This window comes from Vulpes lagopus, chromosome 2, assembly GCF_018345385.1.
Source record: "Vulpes lagopus strain Blue_001 chromosome 2, ASM1834538v1, whole genome shotgun sequence".
In the NCBI taxonomy this organism is placed as follows: Eukaryota; Metazoa; Chordata; class Mammalia; order Carnivora; family Canidae; genus Vulpes; species Vulpes lagopus.
In genome coordinates, this window is record NC_054825.1 from 129,437,372 (window position 1) to 129,456,907 (window position 19,536).

Below are 19,536 nucleotides of genomic sequence, written 5' to 3' on the forward strand. Positions count from 1 at the left end.
TAACTGATCTTTGGATTTTTTGCCCGTAGTCTGTAGCTACCGATTTCCTGGCTGATACACTTGGAACTCTGACCCTACTGGCTGCTGTTCATGAGAGAAGACAGATCGAAGTTGTTCTTTTCACTTGTGGGTTTTTATTTTGAGCCCTTCACACCCAGTACAGAATCGCCTCTGGCTTCTAGAACTGTGAGGAGTTCACCCCTGCTCTTCTGGGAGTGATTGGGCAGGGGGAGGCTTTGCCTATTTATTTATTTATTTATTTATTTATTTATTTATTTATTCATTCATTCATTCATTCATTTTTTATTTTTTATTGGTGTTCAATTTGCCAACATATAGAATAACACGCAGTGCTCATTCCATCAAGGCTTTGCCTTTTGTTACTCATCACTACTGTTGCCGATTATCATTCATTCAGGGCATTTTATCCTCCACCCACTAGCTTAGGAATTGAAAACATAATGTAATTGAGCATTTCATTCACAAGAGCCTCCACTTTGACCAGTGAATAAACTCATCTAATGAGAGACCACTTAAAGTAAGAGATGGTATCATGTAAGAAACTTAAAGAAGGAGAAGGAGGAAGAAGAGAAAAAGAAGGAGGAGGGAGGAGAGGAAGGAAGAGGAGGAGGAGGAGGAGGGAGAGGGGAGGATATATGAAGGGGAGCAGAATAAGCAACTCCAGAATATACCACTTTGACATACTGATTATTTTATTTTATTTTATTTTAAAAAAAATTTTTTTTAAATTTATTTATGATAGTCACAGAGAGATAGAGAGAGAGGCAGAGACACAGGCAGAGGGAGAAGCAGGCTCCATGCACCGGGAGCCCAACATGGGATTCGATCCTGGGTCTCCAGGATCGCACTCTGGGCCAAAGGCAGGCGCCAAACCGCTGCGCCACCCAGGGATCCCCATACTGATTATTTTAAAGTCAAGTTACTTGAGAAACAGTCAGTACAACAGGGACACTCTGACCCTCCTCTGTCCCTCAGAAAGCAGAAATAAATCTCCCATGTGAACAGTACCCGTCCTGTACCGGGAGGAAGAAAAACCTCTTTAATGCCAGAGATAGAGAATTCAGGGCCAAACTGTATAAATAGACCTTGCTATTTCTTTACTAATTTACTACCCGAAGCCCAAACTTCTTTGTCTTCTCAATTCTTCACAAATTTATTGTTTCTTTGTCTAAAGGGTATAAAAGCTGTCTGCTTTCGTCACTTCTTTGAGTTTCCTGCATATACTAAATTAATTTTTTTTCTCCTCTTAGTCTGTCTTATTGCTACTTAACTATTAGACTGACCAAAGTAGCTAGAAAGAAAAAAAGGAAAAATTTCCCTGCCCTACAATACCAACAACCATTGCTCAGCAGCTCCTTGAAGTTCCTTCTTGGCTTACTATGTTCATGGCCCCCTTGATTCCTGAGCTCCAGAACTTTCTGAACAATAGCAACCATTGCACTTACTGTAAGTGGTGTGTGTCCACTGGGAAACTTGTCAACAGCTTTAGAAATCATTCAAAGCAATATATCAACATACTGTAAACATTTTATTTGTCCCGTAATGGAAAGAATATTTGTTCAAAAAAAAATGAGTCAAAGGTCATAATTTTCCTCAGTATCCAGCATAGAGGGTATGAATGTGATTAAAGTGCTCCTTCGGGCAAGTTTTTTTTTTTCCCATTCCGTAACCCATCTGAGATTCCTTTGTCTAATCTAATAATTCTCTAACAGCACAAAGGAAGACAGAAATCACCCAGGGCAAGCATTGAGGGTTTTGTATTTGGACAAAGTTTGGGATTAACTCAGCATAGCATAAGTAATGAATGACAAGCTAAGAGAAGCTTCACAATAAATACTTTGTTTGGTGAAAGAAATGTAATAGTTTTTCAAGAATGAAACCCAAGTTAGAATGAGTAATTGATCAGAGTGTATAAATACCAGTAAGATAAAAAACATAAGCTACTGTTCTCCTCAGATTTAGAAATCCAGTTGCTTTTTAAAGAAAATTTAGTTTCCAACACTTAAAAGTTGGTAAATTTCTCATAAACATCCAAATTTAAAAAACCGGTTTCTGTGGTACATGTGGATACAGGAGTGGATATCCATCAGATAAGGTGTCTTCCAGGTTGTCCTGGGAACTGCCACCTCTGTACACTTGGGCTTGGCCTCACCTGAATTAGATACTCCCTGACCCACACATCCTGGTTTAGGAGGTTTGCAAAGCAAAAGAAAATGACTATCAGAATCTTCTAAGGAAAGAAGGAGAAACCAATAACAATTAGGCTTGGATGGGACCAGAAAGAGAAATTCACCCAATAAAAGAGATCAAAATGCAATAAAAGCAGGCACTGTAGGTGATTCCAAGCCCCAAATATTAGATGGAATGCAAAATCTCCCATATGCCCTCTTAGGTAACAACATGAGTAGTACTGTTCAAAAATCTTGTGTAAACTCAGCTCAATAATTTTTCAGCATCTTATCCATGCCTAGCACCATGCTGGGCCCTGAGGATGCCAAAATCGGGAAGACAATCTCTGCCCCCACGAAAAATCCCCAACTGAAGCAGGAGACTAGCATATATAAATGTATAAAAATATATGAATTTACAATTCTATAATACAAATAAAATAACCCAATTAAAAAAAATAGACAAGGGGCTTAACCTTACACCACACAACTGATTCACTCCAAGTGGATGGAGGATCCACACAAAACAGCTAAAACTCTAAAACTCTTAGAAAACATAAGACAAAGCCTTGATTGATTTGGGATTTGGTGATTTTTTTTTTTTTTTTGTATGACATCAAAATCGCAGCCAACAAAAGAAAATGTTGACCAATTGATTCCATCAACCATTGAACCTTTTGTGCATCAGAGAACACTATTGCCAGAGTACAAAAGCAACCCACAGAATGGGGGAAATATCCACAAATCATTATAGGACAAGGATCAACACTCAGAATATGCAAATAACTCCTATGACTCATCAACAACAAAAGCAACCCAACTGTGAAATGAAGAAAGGATTTGGACACTCCCCCAAAAAAGTTATAGAGATGGCCAATAGCACATGAAAAGATGTTCACCATCACTACCTATCAAGGAAATGCAAATTTATGTTTCCAGAAATTAACAATTCATGATAGTGCTTATTTTCCCATGTCTTTTAAATCTTTGCCAATCTCACCCTGCATTTTATTTTCCATTTCTTTCTTACTAGCATTCTCCCACTTGCTGGCTGGACATTTGTGTTTCTTCCCTGACTTGTGTAATCATCATGCCCTTTCATGGTTTTCTATTTGGGGTTTCATCCTGTGGTAGGATTACAAGGCAAGAGGTCCTTGTGTGGTCAACCTGTTCACCTACTGTTGGTCATTCATGGGCTGATGACTTTTTTTTTCTCATTTGAAATCTCTCCTTCAAAGAGATTTATGGTATTTTTTTGTATAGGAGTTTTAAGATAAATATCATCTTTCATGGGTTCTAGAAGAGGCACTTTTTAAGCTTAGAATGGGAGCCACTATGAAACATCTCCAAGACTGGGAACACGTAGACAATTTTGACTTTATCAACCTTACAATTTACATCCTGTGACTTTTGCCCTCAAGACATTAGATGGGTTTGTGCCTCATGGCAAAATATGACCTAGAAGGACAGGTACAGAAAACTGTACTTTTGAGAACTTCACTTAAAAAACAAATGAAAGAAGAAACTACTCCAAGATTTCAGCAAAGACAGGTCCTAGCATCTTGGTTTTTCTTTTTTTCCCCCCAGCATCCTGTTGACTGAATGCCACTTGGCACCATGGAATCCTGAGCTCTTTCTCCTTGGAGTTCATGAGGACTTCCAGGGACAGCCAAGCTGGCAACCACACAACTGCCTTTCCAGTACAAGATAAATGGTGTCTCTAAAAACGTCTCCAGAATTTGGTGAGAGAGGGTCTCATTTGTAAACAAGCTTGCGTTCCTCTTCCAATTTAGAACAGACTTGACACACTTGATCTGGAAATTCTTTAACTCTGCTCCCATACCTGTCTTTAAAGCTCTCTTAGTATGGTGAACATACTGAATGGATTGTTTGGGCTGCATTAGTAAACACATGAAGTCCAGGATTTGGTAATCCCATTAGGAGACAAAGAGAATCCTAAAGCTTGGGGTAAAAACAAGGTCCTCCTATTAGGACACATAAATGAGACTTTCAAATACAATTAGTCCACCTAAAAGAAAATGTGAGTGACCAGACTCTATATAGATGGTAGCTCAGCAAACAAATGACTTGGGACATTCTGGCCTGAACTTCTGAATTTTGAAAATGTGATCTGTTTTCTTTATAAGCAATTTTTCTGGGAAAAACTAACTGGAGAATATTATCTTAAATAGGTAACTTTTAGCTGTAAAAGATATTGATTGCCTATGAAGAAAAGCAGAGTCCACCATTCTTACACTGACCAGAGCCATAAACAGTGGCAACCACCTCATTCAGCCAGGCCCCCAAAGCTGCCACCCAAACAGAGACCCACTGAGGCAGCATTCTCCCTTCTACTGCCTTAGACTTCCTTCACTCACCTCAGGAAATTTCTTTCTCTGTACATGCTTTAAGGTGCCAGCATTAAAAATACTTGGGACCACAGGACAGAGCAAGGTCAGCTTCCTTGACACAATTCTAGAAACAAATCAAACCCTACCTTCTTCACCAATCTCCAAACCTCTCTTATACATCTCAAAATGCTTCTGGATACTGTAAAATTCCAGGATATTGGAACATAATTGTCCTTTACTTAAGGGGAAAAAAAAGTAGATTTTAAATTGCAATTACCCTGAAACTTGTAGAAAAGAAAAATAAAAAATGCACATTCTTTCTTTTAAAGTTCTCTACACTGTTCCCTTAAAGTTATAAATCCTATCAAATTTTTAAAATGTAAACATAGCCCACAATCATGTGACAATGAAGGGAAAAAGAAGGTGGAAGAGGCATTTTAAAGTACAAACTTCAGGGGTACCTTGGTGGCTCAGCTGTTTAAGCTTATGTCTTTGTCTCAAGTTATGATCCCAGGGTCCTGGGATCGAGCCCTGTGTTGAGCTCCCTCTCCCTCTCACTGAGCTCAGTGAGGAGTCTGTTTTTCCGTCTCCCTCTGCCCGCCCCCCAACCACCACTTGTGTGTGCTCTCTCTCTTAAATAAGTAAAATCTTAAAAAACAAAACAAAACAAAAAACAGAATCACACCTCAGCATATGCAAGTACATTTTATTTTAAAAGGTAAAACTTTATGCAATCTTTTTTTAATGCAACCTTTTAAAACCTGAAAATTCAGTTATTAAGCAAGTGAATCACACAACATTGATTAGAGTGATTAAAGAAGTAGTGATGTTCACCACTGTGAACGATCACAGAAGGGAATCACAAGTTGGATCTTCAATGATTTAAAAGTTTTATCTTGCACAATTAGATATGGTCAGCTTTAAGACAAAATTCATTTTCTAGTCATTCTGCTCCCAGTCATGGCCCTCTTCATCACCATCATCTCAGACGACAGGAATACTCACCCTAGTGGTGCTTCCCCAATGGTTGTCCTGGTCTTTGGCTATCAGTATGCAGCCCTGCATGTCCCAGTCTGTGCCCTAGCTGGGAGACAGGGTTTGCTATTTGCTATTTATTACAGAAGAACAAACACATTTATCTTTATGAACAATCACACCTGATACTGAGCAGTGCAGCAGAGGCCAGGACAGATTCAGGAAAAATCAGGAGAGGCCATTCCTGTTCATCGTTGAGCTCTAACCCTATACAAAAATCTATCCCCAAACCTTTCATAGACTGCAAAATAAGAGACAGGTAAAGGGAACACTTGGGGGTCAGATGTATTTCTGAAATAAGAAAATTTCCAAATTTAGAAATGCAATGGTACCAAAACTGCACCAGGACCCTAGCAAACTTGAGATAGTATGTTAATATTACCATCAAATGAGTATATCTGTGCTCCGTCTAAGTGGAGTAAACGCTTCTGGGATTTCAGAAGTGTGTTCAAGTGTTGGAACATGGAAACCTGCATCCAAACACTGATTCCAAGAAGGATTCCCTTTTCAATTTCAAAGATAAGTGTTTTTGGGTTTTTTTTCACCCATTCTTGATAATCCAAGTTTTTTTGTTTTCTGATTCTGCTCCTTTAAATCCATAGCCAACCACCAGAACACCATGGTTCAGGTGTTTGCTGCTACAGTTTGGATCATAACAAATGCCTGGAAAAGAAAAATTCAGTCTCCAGGTAGGATCTCCATGTGACATGTTAACATGTGACAATAATCTAGACTATCAACCATGATAAGGGGAGCATCTCAAAATTCAGTGAAATAACATAACTCCAGATAAGATTTAAAAGCAGTTCTTTTCTGAACTAGACTAGGGATTCAGGCCCTAATCTAATACTAGCAGAAAGAAAAAGTGGCACAATCTTTTTGTAAACAACTTACCAATGGGCATAAAAGATCCCTCATTGAAACCTTGTCATTCTGCTTTTAGGATACCAGTTAAGGAAACAGCACAGAATCCAAAATTACTTGAGTTAAGCAGTTCTTTTGATTTCAATTATAGTAGTAAACTCTGTAAATTTTAAAAGCCTAACGAGTGGGGGGAAATTAAAATGAATTAAGCTATACCAATTGGCTTATATAGCCATTTAGATATATTGTGAAGTGCTTAAAATCATGAAAATATGGTTCAAGTCATGTCAAATGGAAACAAAATATTACATGTACAGAATGAACAATTGTGTTAAGTCCATACCCCCAAAATTCTACATTAGCTTCCACATACCAAAGTCAATATTGTTGTATGTTAGGGTGGTTTTTAAAATTTTCTGCCTGTATTTCTACATAGACAAATGGTTACCTTCTTTATAGACCAGAAGGTATCCAGGCTTGCATTGATACCAATAGAGACCGGCCCCACAGTTGCCACTGACACCATAAGGGACTCCTCCTGCTGAAGGATGTTCACGAAGTCAGTGACGTTGGCAGCAGGATACTCAGGCCTGTATTTGCAGGATCCATCCTTTCAAAGGGAAAGGGAAAGAGACTTGTTGACTACCATCCACCTCTTGGGGAGCATGAGTTCAAGACTGTTTGCAGTTGAATGATTTCCAAGTCAATCTCCTTATAAAGCATCTCAGGAGCTGAAGTAACATCAGTTGTTTTGAAGTTGGAGAATTAGCTGGTGTCTATTCAATGACACACTCTTGGTCTACCAGTCCAGAGGAAATATTCCATTCTAGAAAACCTGAACCATATGTAGAATGGTGTAGATATTTCCATATAACAAAGAAATAGGAATAGCCAAATGGTAACCGGCTAGCAGAACTGTGTTGGGCTAATACATTTTAATGACAGTTCTGACAGTTTGTAGATGCAGAGTCTACAATAGAAAATGTGAATACTAAATATGGTATCTTTTTTCTCCAACTCTTTTTCCTCAACTCTCAAGCAGAGCTGGAATGACAAGATAAGGAGTTCTATTTACATTTCAGTGTTTGGATAGGATTCCTTTGAGTCTAGGCCCCCGTTGTCCTTAACATACTGGAAGCTGTTATCCACCAGGCCACCACTGCAGCCCTCGTTGCCTTCAGCCCAAGAGAAGTCAGGTTCTGCTCACTCAAGGACACAAGTTTGCCAGTTTTGCGGAATGTCTGTCCTTCCCAGGCATCAGTTGTATTAAATGCCCACTTAGATTCACAAGGACCCTGAAACCAAATTAAAAAGCACTCAATTTCTAAAACAAATACAAAGATTTGACAATAGCTCATTTATCTGAAAATTCTCTTAAACATATTGTCCCTCACTCTGTCATAGCAATGACACTTGTTCCTTTTTTTACTTCACTATTGGAGGGTGACCTGCTGAATATGGTCACACTTGATCCTTCACAGGAATGACGTAGCCTTGCTCTCTCCAGTCCACAGATGAGGGGATCTCAGCAAAGACAGGTGCTCAGAACACTTTTCCCTTCTTGTGCTTCTGGATTTTAAATTCATTCAGCACCTGTTTGAATTCTTCATTGGTCTTCAAGGAAAAGGAAACAGAATGTTGACAAACATGAGATTTTTTGAAAGAATACTTAGAGGAAGCACAAAATGTTCAGCAATCCATGCCACACTCACCATGTCACCAAAGGCATTCATTGCCAGAGTGAAGCTGTGTTCCCCTTGGCTGTATTCCTGATTGTGCTGTTCAATCATTTCCATGTTCTTCTCCCACACTGTTCTCCTCCATCCTTCTTCATCCTGCAGAAAAATATATAACCCATCATCCTTATTTCTAGTTAAAAGCACTCAACTGCACCAAGTGGATGTGCTGACAGAGAGGAGAAGAAACCATGTCCAGCGCTGGCCTGGTGCTTCTGGAAGCTGTGCTCCAGCAGCCACACAGCAGGACATGTGCCCACCTCGTGTACAGACCCAGGGCCCTGCTTACTGCCTTGGTAAGAGCGGCCTCAGGAAGCTACTCTCTGCTGCGAACTCCCCGCAGCATAGACCGTTCTCTGGGGGTCTCCCTGGACAGCTCGGATGTTACCAACCTTGTCATATAGTTTCCCGTGTGCCTCCTTCCACTGGGACCAGTGTGCATATAAGCTGTGATCCAGTTGTGGAGCAGCTGAGGCTATTCCCAGGCAGAGGGCAGCCAGGAAGAGAGAAGGATGCATGATGGAAAAGAGGGATGGAAAAGAAATGAGTTTCTGATTAGGCCAATTGATATACAAAACCATCCTCCTTTCTTCTAGATGCTAGAGCCAATACAGTGGGGAGAACATTGAATATATCCTCCCAAGTACGTACATGGGGACTGCACTGGCCCCACCAGGGGCACTCATCTGATAATGCAGCTGTGCAGCATCGTCAGCAGGTGTAGCTCCAGGCCCATGGCTCTGAGGCCACCTACTTAAGACCCTGGGGCTTCGCCTGATTGGCCCTATCAGTACCAGCAGGGTTCACTGTAATCTTCCTGGGTTTTTCAAGGAAGATTTTCCTTGTGTTTTTCAAGCTGATGACTTCTATTCTGATGTTTTCTTGATGATAATTGCTTGTTCTTTACAGAACAAAAACTTTTTGACACTGGTCTGGGCTCAATCCCTATGTCAAATGGTCTCTAATTGGATTGACTAAAACAACAGAGGAGTCACAGTGGTCCAGCTAAGACACAAAAAGAAAAAGTTTATGCTTATTCAACAAGGAAAACTATGTATAATTTCTATTTAGTTGATGCCATTAGAGATGTGAAAAAAGTACATATTGAAGGCACATTGAAATATATGTAATATGATGATTTAGTGCTCTGTGTCCCCTCAAGTGAAATTCAGGAACAGGGAGCTAGGGAAAACCTTGAGACCCCTGCCATTCTCACAGGCCATGTATCAAAGATTCGAGGGCGTTGGTGGAATGGTGCCCGGTGGCTGTCCTTCCACAAGCAGGGGACAGAGGAACTACTGGTGGGGCTCTGGCCTAAGTGATCTGAGAACCCTTTCCTTCTCGGTTTCCCATTCCCTCTTGACTGCCTTCCCAGGTTCAATGCTTGGGCCTGTCTCAGGGGGCATCTGCGTGTTCCTTCCATTGTCTCACGTCCCTCATAGGACACGGGACAGGTCTGGCCGCACTGGGGGCAGGTGGGACCATTCACTGGTTTCCTTGTGCTTTGAGGGATAAGGGCTTCAGTAACTGGAAGGCAGGGCCACTAAACATCAAAGCAAGAAAAGCCATAAGAACATTTTATTTTTTTTAGTTTTTATTTTTTTTAAAGATTTTATCTATTTATTCATTAGAGACAGAGAGAGAGAGAGAGGCAGAGACACAGGCAGAGGGAGAAGCAGGCTCCATGCAGGGAGCCCGACGCGGGACTCAATCTCGGGTCTCCAGGATCAGGCCCTGAGCTGAAGGCAGCGCTAAACCGCCGAGCCACCGGGGCTGCCCCATAAGAACATTTTAATAGGTGCTTTTTTAGAATAAGAAGAGAGTGTGCTGTTTCAGTTCAGTGGGAAGAGAATGACTGGTGAATAATTAGCTGTTCATCTGCGAAAAAAATAGAAGTGGCTCCACAAGACATATTGCAGATAGATTCCAGAATTAAACACCTACAAAAACATCAAGATATTACAAAATGGTATTTATGACTTAACCAGGACCAAAGACACCAAGCAAAAGGTATAAAGGACAGAGAGATGCATTTACACCAAAACTAGAACAACACCCCTGAGCAAAGTTAGAAGATGCTCCGCAGCGCAGGAGAGTGTCTGTGACATGTAACAAAAATGCATATCAAGGATCAGACACATTAGGGGGAAAAAGGTGAACCACCCACAGAGAAATGCACCAAGGAAATAAAGCTGCAGTGTGTGAGGAGCGAGTACAAATAGAGCCCTGGGGAGGGGGTCAGCCTCCCTGAGGACAGGAAATGAGAAGCACAGTGGGCGGCAGTTCCCACTCCGGATCCTCGAGGAACAACAGGCACCTGTACCCCAGAGGTCCTAAGGTGCTGGGACGCCTCCTCTTCTGCCGCTGGGGAGACAGGTCGTGGGCCGGCCCTGGGACAGAATGTGGCAGTTCTGGGACGTGGAGAAGTTCAGAGGTGCAGGTCCCAGGCGCCCACCGGGGTCTGCGGGGAAGCCTCCAGGAGCCTTTCCAAAGCTGTGCATCGTCTGTGGGAGCAAAAACACGGGAAGGATGCAGGCGTCCATCAGGAGGGAGGCATTGACCTTGAGAACCTGCAGCCTTGGGTAGGTTGGGAATTACTCAGAAACCCGCTCCAGCTTTGATGAACACGCCAATTAATTCCTCCCCTAGTTTGACCCAAAGGCATTCTTCACCTCACGTGGACAAGAGCAGAGAGAGCTAGATGTACCCAGCAGCCCGCCAAGGCCTTTTGCTTCCTCCCAGCACGAGGACGTTCAACACGGTCTTTACTCTCTGGCTTCACCTCCAGGGATGGAATCGAACCACCTGCCTTTCTTCTGCAAAGAAGTGACACAGGCCTGAGTAAGGTATGCAGGAAAGTGGGAGATGGTGGGTGGCTGTCTAAGATGCGTCTGCACATCAGTGTGAGTTCTCCAGAGACGCAGAGCCTATAGGATGGAGCCCCACACCCCAGACAGACAGACAGGCAGGCACACACACACCCCCTATGCCATAGCCTTGAGGCAGAATTCCTTCTTCCCCAGAAACCTCCATTTTGCTCCTAAGACGTGCAACTGATCGTTGAGGCTGGGGCTTCTGCACACACCACCCCGAGGATGCTGCTTTGGCATATTGGTTATTTGAGCCGAAGGCACTTGAGAGGCCACAGAGTCAGGAAGGGCTCTGACATCGTTTTCCGAAGGCAGGTCATCACATTTCCCCCGAGAGAGGTGTTCGCCCGGGGAAAGGTACCAGCAAGAGAACAGCCTGACCGCCAGAGGCTGGGAGTCCACACCAAACCGCTTCTGTGTAAACACACTTCCTAATAACCCTGAGCTTCCCTAGTTTTGCCTCCTGCTCCCATAGTATCTCCTTGTCACTTCCCCACAAATTACTGCCCTTTGTTTTGTCATTTCTCTATAAATTTATCAATATATCCTTTAAAAGTAGAGAAGCTTCCAGCTCTGGTCACTCCTTTGAGTATTGAATTCAATTGTGAAGGTCCCCATGTCAATATAAAAATTTAGGGCAGCCCGGGTGGCTAGTGGTTTAGCGCCGCCGTCAGCCCAGGGTGTGATCCTGGAGTCCCTGGATCGAGTCCCACATCAGGCTCCCTGCACGGAGCCTGCTTCTTCCTCTGCCTGTGTCTCTGCCTCTCTCTCTCTCTCTGTCTATGAATAAATAAGTAAATCTTAAAAAAATATTTAATACAATGTGTATGCTTTCTCCAATGAATTTGTCTTAATCATTTTAATTCTCAGGCTAGATGAGATCTTAATAGCATAGAAAGGCAATTTTCAGCTCTCAGGTTCGGGTTCTGTGTCCTGGCTGGGGATCTCCATCCCCATACTCCATACTCCTCCACCCGAGTTGTGTGAATTCCTGCTCAAAGGAACAGTTCTAGATTGAGGTCCCAGTCTGCAAAGTGCTCAGTGAGCTCAGAGGAATGAAGATAGTCTGGGCACAAATCCCACCCAGGCTGTGCCAATGGTGTTACTAGGATGGTCAGGGCTTGCTGACAACAATCACCGGTACAGGTAGAGAGCCGGCCCCAGGAGCACTGGGCTTGGATTGAAGGCAGGTGAAATGTGACCCCTCTGTCGTCTCCTCCAGACACCCCAGACACCTCGAGCTTTAGGGCAATGTACACAGTACACAAGCATTTGCAGGGCCAATGGGAAATATGCTGCTGCAGCTGAGGTTCACAGCCCGCTCCAGCCCTGCTCACTCAGAGCTCATGATCCAGACATGGGGGCGAGCGGGGAGGGGGGGCGAGTAGGGGGGCCGCAGCGGGAGGTCCCAACTGGATGGTCACACCCACAGGACAGTACCAGGGAGCTGGGCATCTCTTGCTCTCCTCAGTCTTCCAGATGGTCAGCACTGCCCCCCTGAGACCACCCACAGCCATTGTGCCCAACTTGTTTCCTGTTCTTTTTCCAGGAGGGGGCGAGACAGCTTCCCTCACTCACCTGCTCACTGGGAAGCAAGTTGAATTTCTTTTTCTTGTGGCAAAATACACATAACAGAGTGACTCCTTTCCTTTAGGGCATTCACCTATGTTGTACAGCTGTCACCGCCAACCATCTCCAGAACATTCCTCGTCTCAAACTGAACTCTGTCCCCATGAACCACTAATTCCCCACTCCCTTATCCTCCCAGCTCCTCAATTTCAACTGTGATGATTTTTAGAAGGTTCATGTTCATCTTTTATTGCCTTTCTTGTATTCAACCCACCCTTGATGAAGCCAGAAGCATCCATTGCCTTGGGAAGTGTCAGGAGTTGAAAAGGAGAAATGAAAATACAAGAGTCAAAGATTCAAGATTTAACTTCCCAAACTGAATTTTTGAACTCCTGGATTTCATAAAAAGTCAGGCTGTATAGAGAAAGATACACTGTTCTAAATGCCAGAAGCTCCTGAGAAGCTGGGTGGGCCCCTCCGATGTCCTGACTCACGATCATCTTGTCTTCTGCTGTGCGCATCTTCAGGAGATGAAGGAATCCACAAGCAGCAACATCACTGGGTTTAGTTTTTTTGTTTTTGTTTTCTTTTTTTCTTCCGGGCGGGGAGGGGGGTCTTTTTTTTTTTTTTTATAGAGGGAGGGAGTCAGGAAAGGGCAGTGGGAGAGGGAGAGAGAGAGCATCTTAAGCAGGTGCCAGACCCTGTACAGAGCCAGCCTGATGCTAGGCTTGACCTTGTAACCCCGAGATCATGACCTGAGCCGAAATCAGGGGTCAGATGCTTAACCGACTGAGCCACCCAGGTGCCCTAGCATCATAATTGTTTTAACAAATGTCTACCTGGTTACAGTGGACGAGGAATCCAGGTTTCCATGTAACCTGGAGGTAGGACAGGACAGGAAGGTCAGGTGCAATGCCAGCGCACTCATGAATTAAAACCAGCTCTTCCCATTCTCTCTCCCTGGGTCTGTTGCAGCAGAGACCGGCTGCCCCCCGTGTTTCATGACAGGGCCGTGGTCTGACCTCGTGTGTGACCCCGCTTCCCCCTAAGGCTGAGAGCTGTGACCATGTTTCCACAGCAGCCAGAATCCCGGTGCTTCCCAAAGCGAGGCCCTGCCTGTGGAACACGGGGTGGATTTACAGCATCAGGGATGGAATCTATGTGGCCACGGACTATTGCATGGGCAGGGGCCTGTGGGGCTTGCCCTGCATGTCTCTACACAGCACGGAGCAAAGGTTCTGGACAGACATTGCAATAATAACCTTGATAGTCAACGGCCACAACCATATATTCACTGGTCTAGTGAATTGGAGAAAATGAGGACCATTGGATGATTTTTTTAGATTATTGAATAGAAAGAAATATGCATTATTCTAAAACTCTAACATACCTCATTTCAAAACATTTTTTTTTCTTTCTCTTTCTCATGGCATTATAATGTTGTGATGTTGTGCTTTGATGGTGACAACAGTGGACAGCTGTTGTGTCTAAGTGGTCTCACTTTGAAAGCAGTGTCAGTCCCCAGTGTTCTTCAGGAAATTCTACTATTACATGAAATTCACAGTGTGGGAACCACTGACCTAAAGCAGGACTTCTAGCATTCTAGAGGCAGTAAATGAGGTGCTCACAGCTTTGGGCTCCAGATTTTGGGTGCAAAATGTAGTACATTTTATTTTTATTTCTTATTTTTAGGACAGAATTTATACCAAAATGATGAATGACACCTAATCAAGCCTGAAGTCCACCTTTGTCCAGGTTATGTCACCAGAAGAAACAATCAGACGAATCCACACATCAGAACATTCAACAAGATAACCAGGTTTGCATGTTGACCCTGGGACTGGGTGTTCTCTCCATGGAAGGGTCTGCAGCGGGGTCCTCGCTATTTACACACTGTGTTGGCTGATGAGGCCCCAAGTGGTTCCCCAGGGCCAAGGTGGGCAGGGTCCAGCTGGATGGGTGCTCCATCCAGACCCAGGGATGTGAGGAGGCTGGAGAAGTGGGAACCTGAGGCGGGTGCCAGGAGACCCTTGCACAGAGAAGAGCCCAGAGCCCTAGTGAGGCTGCGTCCCCCATGAGGGGAGCCTAGACAGAAACTCAGCCCCTCAAACCAGACAGACAGACCTCAAACCAGACACAGACCACCACAGACTGGTTGGTTAATAGTGTCGTCAACTCAAAAAGCATTTAGATGAGTCACTAATTTCCACATGTCAGGAAATATATACAGGTTACTTATGAGAAGCCCCTGACATGATGCAGATTCCTGAGATCTGAAACCAGTCCTCAAGGTGTGTATGGCATTACCAAGAATGAGTTTAAAGGTAAAAGTTCTTTTTTTTTTTTTTTTATAGGTAAAAGTTCTAAGCTAACAATGACTACATTACTAACCAATGTATTTTGTCTCTTACAATGATGGAATGATTGAGCTTTCTTTCCATTCTGTTCAAAGAGTGATTATATATTTTTAAAGGATTTTATTTATTTATGAGAGGCAGAGACATAGGCAGAGGGAGAAGCAGGCTCCCCACAAGGATCCCGATAGCCCGATGTGGGACTCGATCCCGGATCCCGGGATCACGCCCTGAGCCGAAGGTAGATGCTCAACTACTGAGCCACCCAGGCATCCCAAAGAGTGATATTTTAAAAGCTCTTCTAGGTACCAAAAAATGAGGTAAGAAAGAATTAGAAGTTGTATCAAAATTAATGTTTTCTTGGGAAAAAGTAAAACCAGCACAGAGAATGCGAATACAATTTTCTACTCAGCAATGAGTCTTCTGTCTAGGATTTTAATTATTAAGTCACAAAAGACAACCCCTCCTTACAAAAGGAAAAACGTCTTCTCCAATCCAAAACACAGGAGAAAAAACGTGCATAAAGATGTTCATCCCCCCTTTATATGTAACAGAAAAATGCCTGATGAGGGAGGAAAGTCCGCTGGGGTATGACACTGTCCGGATCACGCAGACGTTAAAACTCCACTTTCGGAAGAGCTTCCATTCATTCACTGCTCCCAGGAATCCGCAGCAGCCTCGCTCCAGGCTGACTGGCCTTCCCTTCCTGAAGACAGCAAGGTGATCCTGAGCACTGGCTGCCCTGCATGCCGAGGCTCCGAGAACCCCATGGGGCTCCCCTGGGCAGGGGCGGCGTGGCGGGTGGGGAAGGAGACAGGCCCACCTGCTCTGTCAGTCTCCCTGCCTGGGGGAACCGGCGCCCGTGGGTGATGGGTCAGGGGCAAGGCGCTTGGCCAGGAGGGCGGCTCCTTAGGGCCAGAGAGTCCCTCAAACACAAATATATACGTGCTTATATGCAACACACACAATACAGGCACACACAGACACAGATACACACATACACATGCACAGTTACCCGGTAGACACATAGATGTGTACACCGACAACACAGGTACAAACACTACCATATAAACACTTAGCACAGGAGAATAATCGGAACTCAGGTGTAGTCACATGCCCGGACACTTAGTCGAAACCGTTAACAATTGATGGTATAGTTCTGCCTAAATTTCCGTTTTTTTAATTTTTACTTTTTTTAATTTAAATTCAATTTGTCAACATATAGTATGCTAACACCCAGGGCTCATCCCATCAAGTGCCCTCCTCAGTGTTCATCACCTAATTACCCTAACCCCCCACCCACCTCCCCTTTCCCAACCCTTTGTTCGTTTCCCAGAGTTAGGAGTCTCTCATGGTTTGTTTTCCTCTCTAATTTTTCCCACTCAGTTCCCCTCATTTCCCTTATAATCCCTTTCACTATTTCTCATATTCCCCATATGAGTGAAACCATATGATTGTCTAAATCTCCTTAAACACTTTGTTTCCGATCTCAGATGTGAGGTTGAAGCAAACCAAGTGTAAAACTCTTTGAGTCATAAAATTCTGTGATCGGGGACAAGCAGATCATCCACCAGGGGCTGACCTCAGATCCTGCTCTGGGCCCCTGACAAGAAGCTCCCAGGCTGGACTCACAGCCTAAGGCCCCGGGCCCCCCTCACCTAACATCAGCCCCAAGAATGAAGCCACAGCCAGGCCACATCCCGGGGACCTCTGCTAGAGATCCCTGTGGAACTTCTTTCCTGCCCCTCCTCCCCACGCCCACACTCTTCTTCATCCTTTCAGAGCAAACACTTGGCCCTGTGAACAGCAGTCACAGCAGCAAACCTCTGGGGCTGGAGATTCTGGAAGATTAGCGGCTGTCCCCTGAGGCATTTCCAGGGGTGCCCATGGAAGGGGGCTGCTTACCCTTCGAATCCCCTCTCAGGGGTTCCTCCCTGGCCCTCCCTCCCTCCCCTAGGGTGTCCAGCTGGCACCAGTGCTCCCGCTTCTGTCCTGCCCCATGTCTGGAAGCTGCTGGGTCCCTGGACTGAGGGGTTTGAGGGACCTTCGCTTGCAAAGATAAAGTCTTTATCTTTATCACCCCTCAGGTGTCCACCCAAAGCCCAGCACAGTCTCTGGAAATAGCCCCTAAGAGCCAATTTTTGAGCAGCTGTGGAATTGAGCCCCATGCCCAGCCTGGGTGAGCAGGCCCGTGGTCACCTGTCTCTGTGTCCCTCTGCTGAGCCCCAGGCTGGCGCCCACCATGGGAGCTTAGCAAAGGTCTGGAGATAATCATCAGATGACAAATACTCGTCATAAAGTTTGGCCTGATTAAGTCCTCAAGAATTCAAGGTCCTGAAAAGTCAATGATGCCTTCCAATGTGGGAATGGAACTGAGGGGGTAAAAACTGTACTGGAAAGAAAAAGAGAAAAGCCTAACTAAATTCTTACCTGTTCTTCCTATGATACCACTTTAAAGATTTTTTTTTTATTAGAAACATGAAATTCTTCCAAGACAAAAACTTTTTCTCTATCCCCTCTTTTGGAAGCCTGCTTTGCTGGATGCTATAAAAGCAATATATGACCTTGTACATTGCTCTCTAAGCTTTATTGTTACCTGGATATTTTTATGTTCCAGCTTTTTATATTTTCTCTATGTAAATGGTGGCAAATTGTACATTTTAGCCACATTTACCTTTACAGTGCAAGGGCAGCGAGCTCGCCCACAAGGCTGTGCACCGCCACCATCATGCGGCTACAGAAAGTCTTCATCTTCAGAACTGGAAATATTTAACCCTTCACTACAGATGTCCACTGTAAGCTCAGATCTCCTGACGACCTATCAACCTTACCTCCTGACAGGCACATAGCCACTGTTTATGTAGGAAGAGCTAGGTCAGCCCTTCACTTTGGAGAGGCTTTTCTAGGGTCGCACCATCAAGGCTTAGTAAGACACACGTGGACTCTGGACATCAATGGGGCCGAATGTGGTTTTGTCATTTCAGGAAATCCTACAGTTGTGATTAAGCCCCTTTCTGCTAACCGTGCAGAACCTCCGCCTTCAATTTTGATTCTTTTTCAAAAAGTGCCATCGAGAGTTGGAGCCAGTCAGACTCCCCCAGTGGCCTCCAGCCCAGGCCATAAAGGCTTCGGTCCCTGGGACACTCTTCTCCGTGTGGAGACCCCAGGCACCAAAGGGAGCCCAGCAGTGGGCTTTGTACCAAGGGGCAGCACCACCCAGAGGGGTGAGGGGCATGTTCCCAAGTGCACGTCATTGCAACACTAAGAAAAAGGGTCCCATGAGAGGCTTGTCTTTCTGGCTCCTAGGACCTTGCACCATCTGAGTCTCTGTGGCCGCAGGAAGTGAGCGGTGTTCTGCTGTCTTCCCTCCTGCAGCAGGTGGAGGCCGTGACCATGGTGGGACTTTGCCAGGCAGTTCCAGCCTCACCTGGGTGCATGCTCTCAAGACCCCAAAGGCTCCCATGGCCTTTCCCAGGTGGGGGCAGTGAGCTCCGTGGTCCTCGAGCCCTTCACATTTGGGTTGAACCGATTCCTACCATGGCTTCAACATTTCAGGAGCCCAGGTGGGCCCACATCTTGTGAACCTGTGCCAATCCCAGCACCTGCATGAAACAAGAGCATAAAGACTCTGGCAGTGCTTTGCTTTTCTTTGCCCAGCATCCTCCCTCTGCCCCTTTCCCTGTTACCAGAACATCTTTCTTAGAGAGAAAGGCTCCTGCCTCAATCTCGTCCCAGGGTCCCCGGGTCCAGGCCATCACAGACTCCATCTCCTCTCCCTCCATGTTGTGTGCAGAGCTGCCCCAGGACCCACGTGGGACCAGATCCTTCTCTGGGATTTTACACGCAGATGCTGCCAGACCAACCTCTGGGTTCCGGTGCCTGGAGCCACGTCCCTCCCCTGTGTCGCTCTCTTGAAGCAGGGGAGAGTGAAGTGACCATCAGGACCATTTAGTGAAGTGAGGTGACGCAAGACGACAGCGGCAACCACAGCCTCAGTCTCAGTGCTGCCCTTTCCAGGCGTGACTATGTGTAGCTTTTAGCTTTGTTTCACTTCTATTTCTTTTTCTCATCATAATATCATAGATTACGGTGGGTGATTTGGGCAAAGCAGAAATGAACTGTATTCCCAGCTCCACAGAGAAAATCACCATTACCATTTCACTCTTTTTCCTTCTCATCTTTTTTCTTCTTTTTCCAAAACTGTCTTGAGATTTTACTAAATGCAGGTTTTGTCACTCAGTGCTACCATGCAGGTCAGAGCTGGCATTTCTGGCGATGGCCTGCAGCCGGGGGCTCTGTCTCGAGGGAAGGGCAGGGGCTCTGCATCTTCTGAGGTAGGTTTTCTCTCCCTCCTGTGGGTTGCTCCCTGCACCCCTGTACAAGACAGAGAAAGCTCTCCGTGTGCCTGGGCGGGACCCAAGGATTCCATGTATGTTTGGGACACGCAAGGACAATGGAAGGGACACCTTTCCTCAAGTGAGAACAAATGTGAAAACCATCTGGGCTCTTCCCACTTCCCTGTACCATCCCCAATTTTAGTAATAACACCTTCCACCCCAGTAAACTGG

The 19,536-nt window shown here is 44.9% G+C and overlaps 1 protein-coding gene across 1 annotated transcript; it reads right to left on the bottom strand.

The window, feature by feature from the left end:
* Positions 1-6,116: 6,116 nt before the first annotated feature.
* Positions 6,117-8,693, bottom strand: CTSL (cathepsin L). Its single transcript, XM_041733136.1, is given in 9 exon segments — positions 6,117-6,238; positions 6,888-6,902; positions 6,905-7,049; positions 7,383-7,386; positions 7,515-7,635; positions 7,638-7,734; positions 7,907-8,053; positions 8,152-8,274; positions 8,568-8,693. Coding segments are annotated over 9 exon segments (900 nt in total).
* Positions 8,694-19,536: the final 10,843 nt, after the last annotated feature.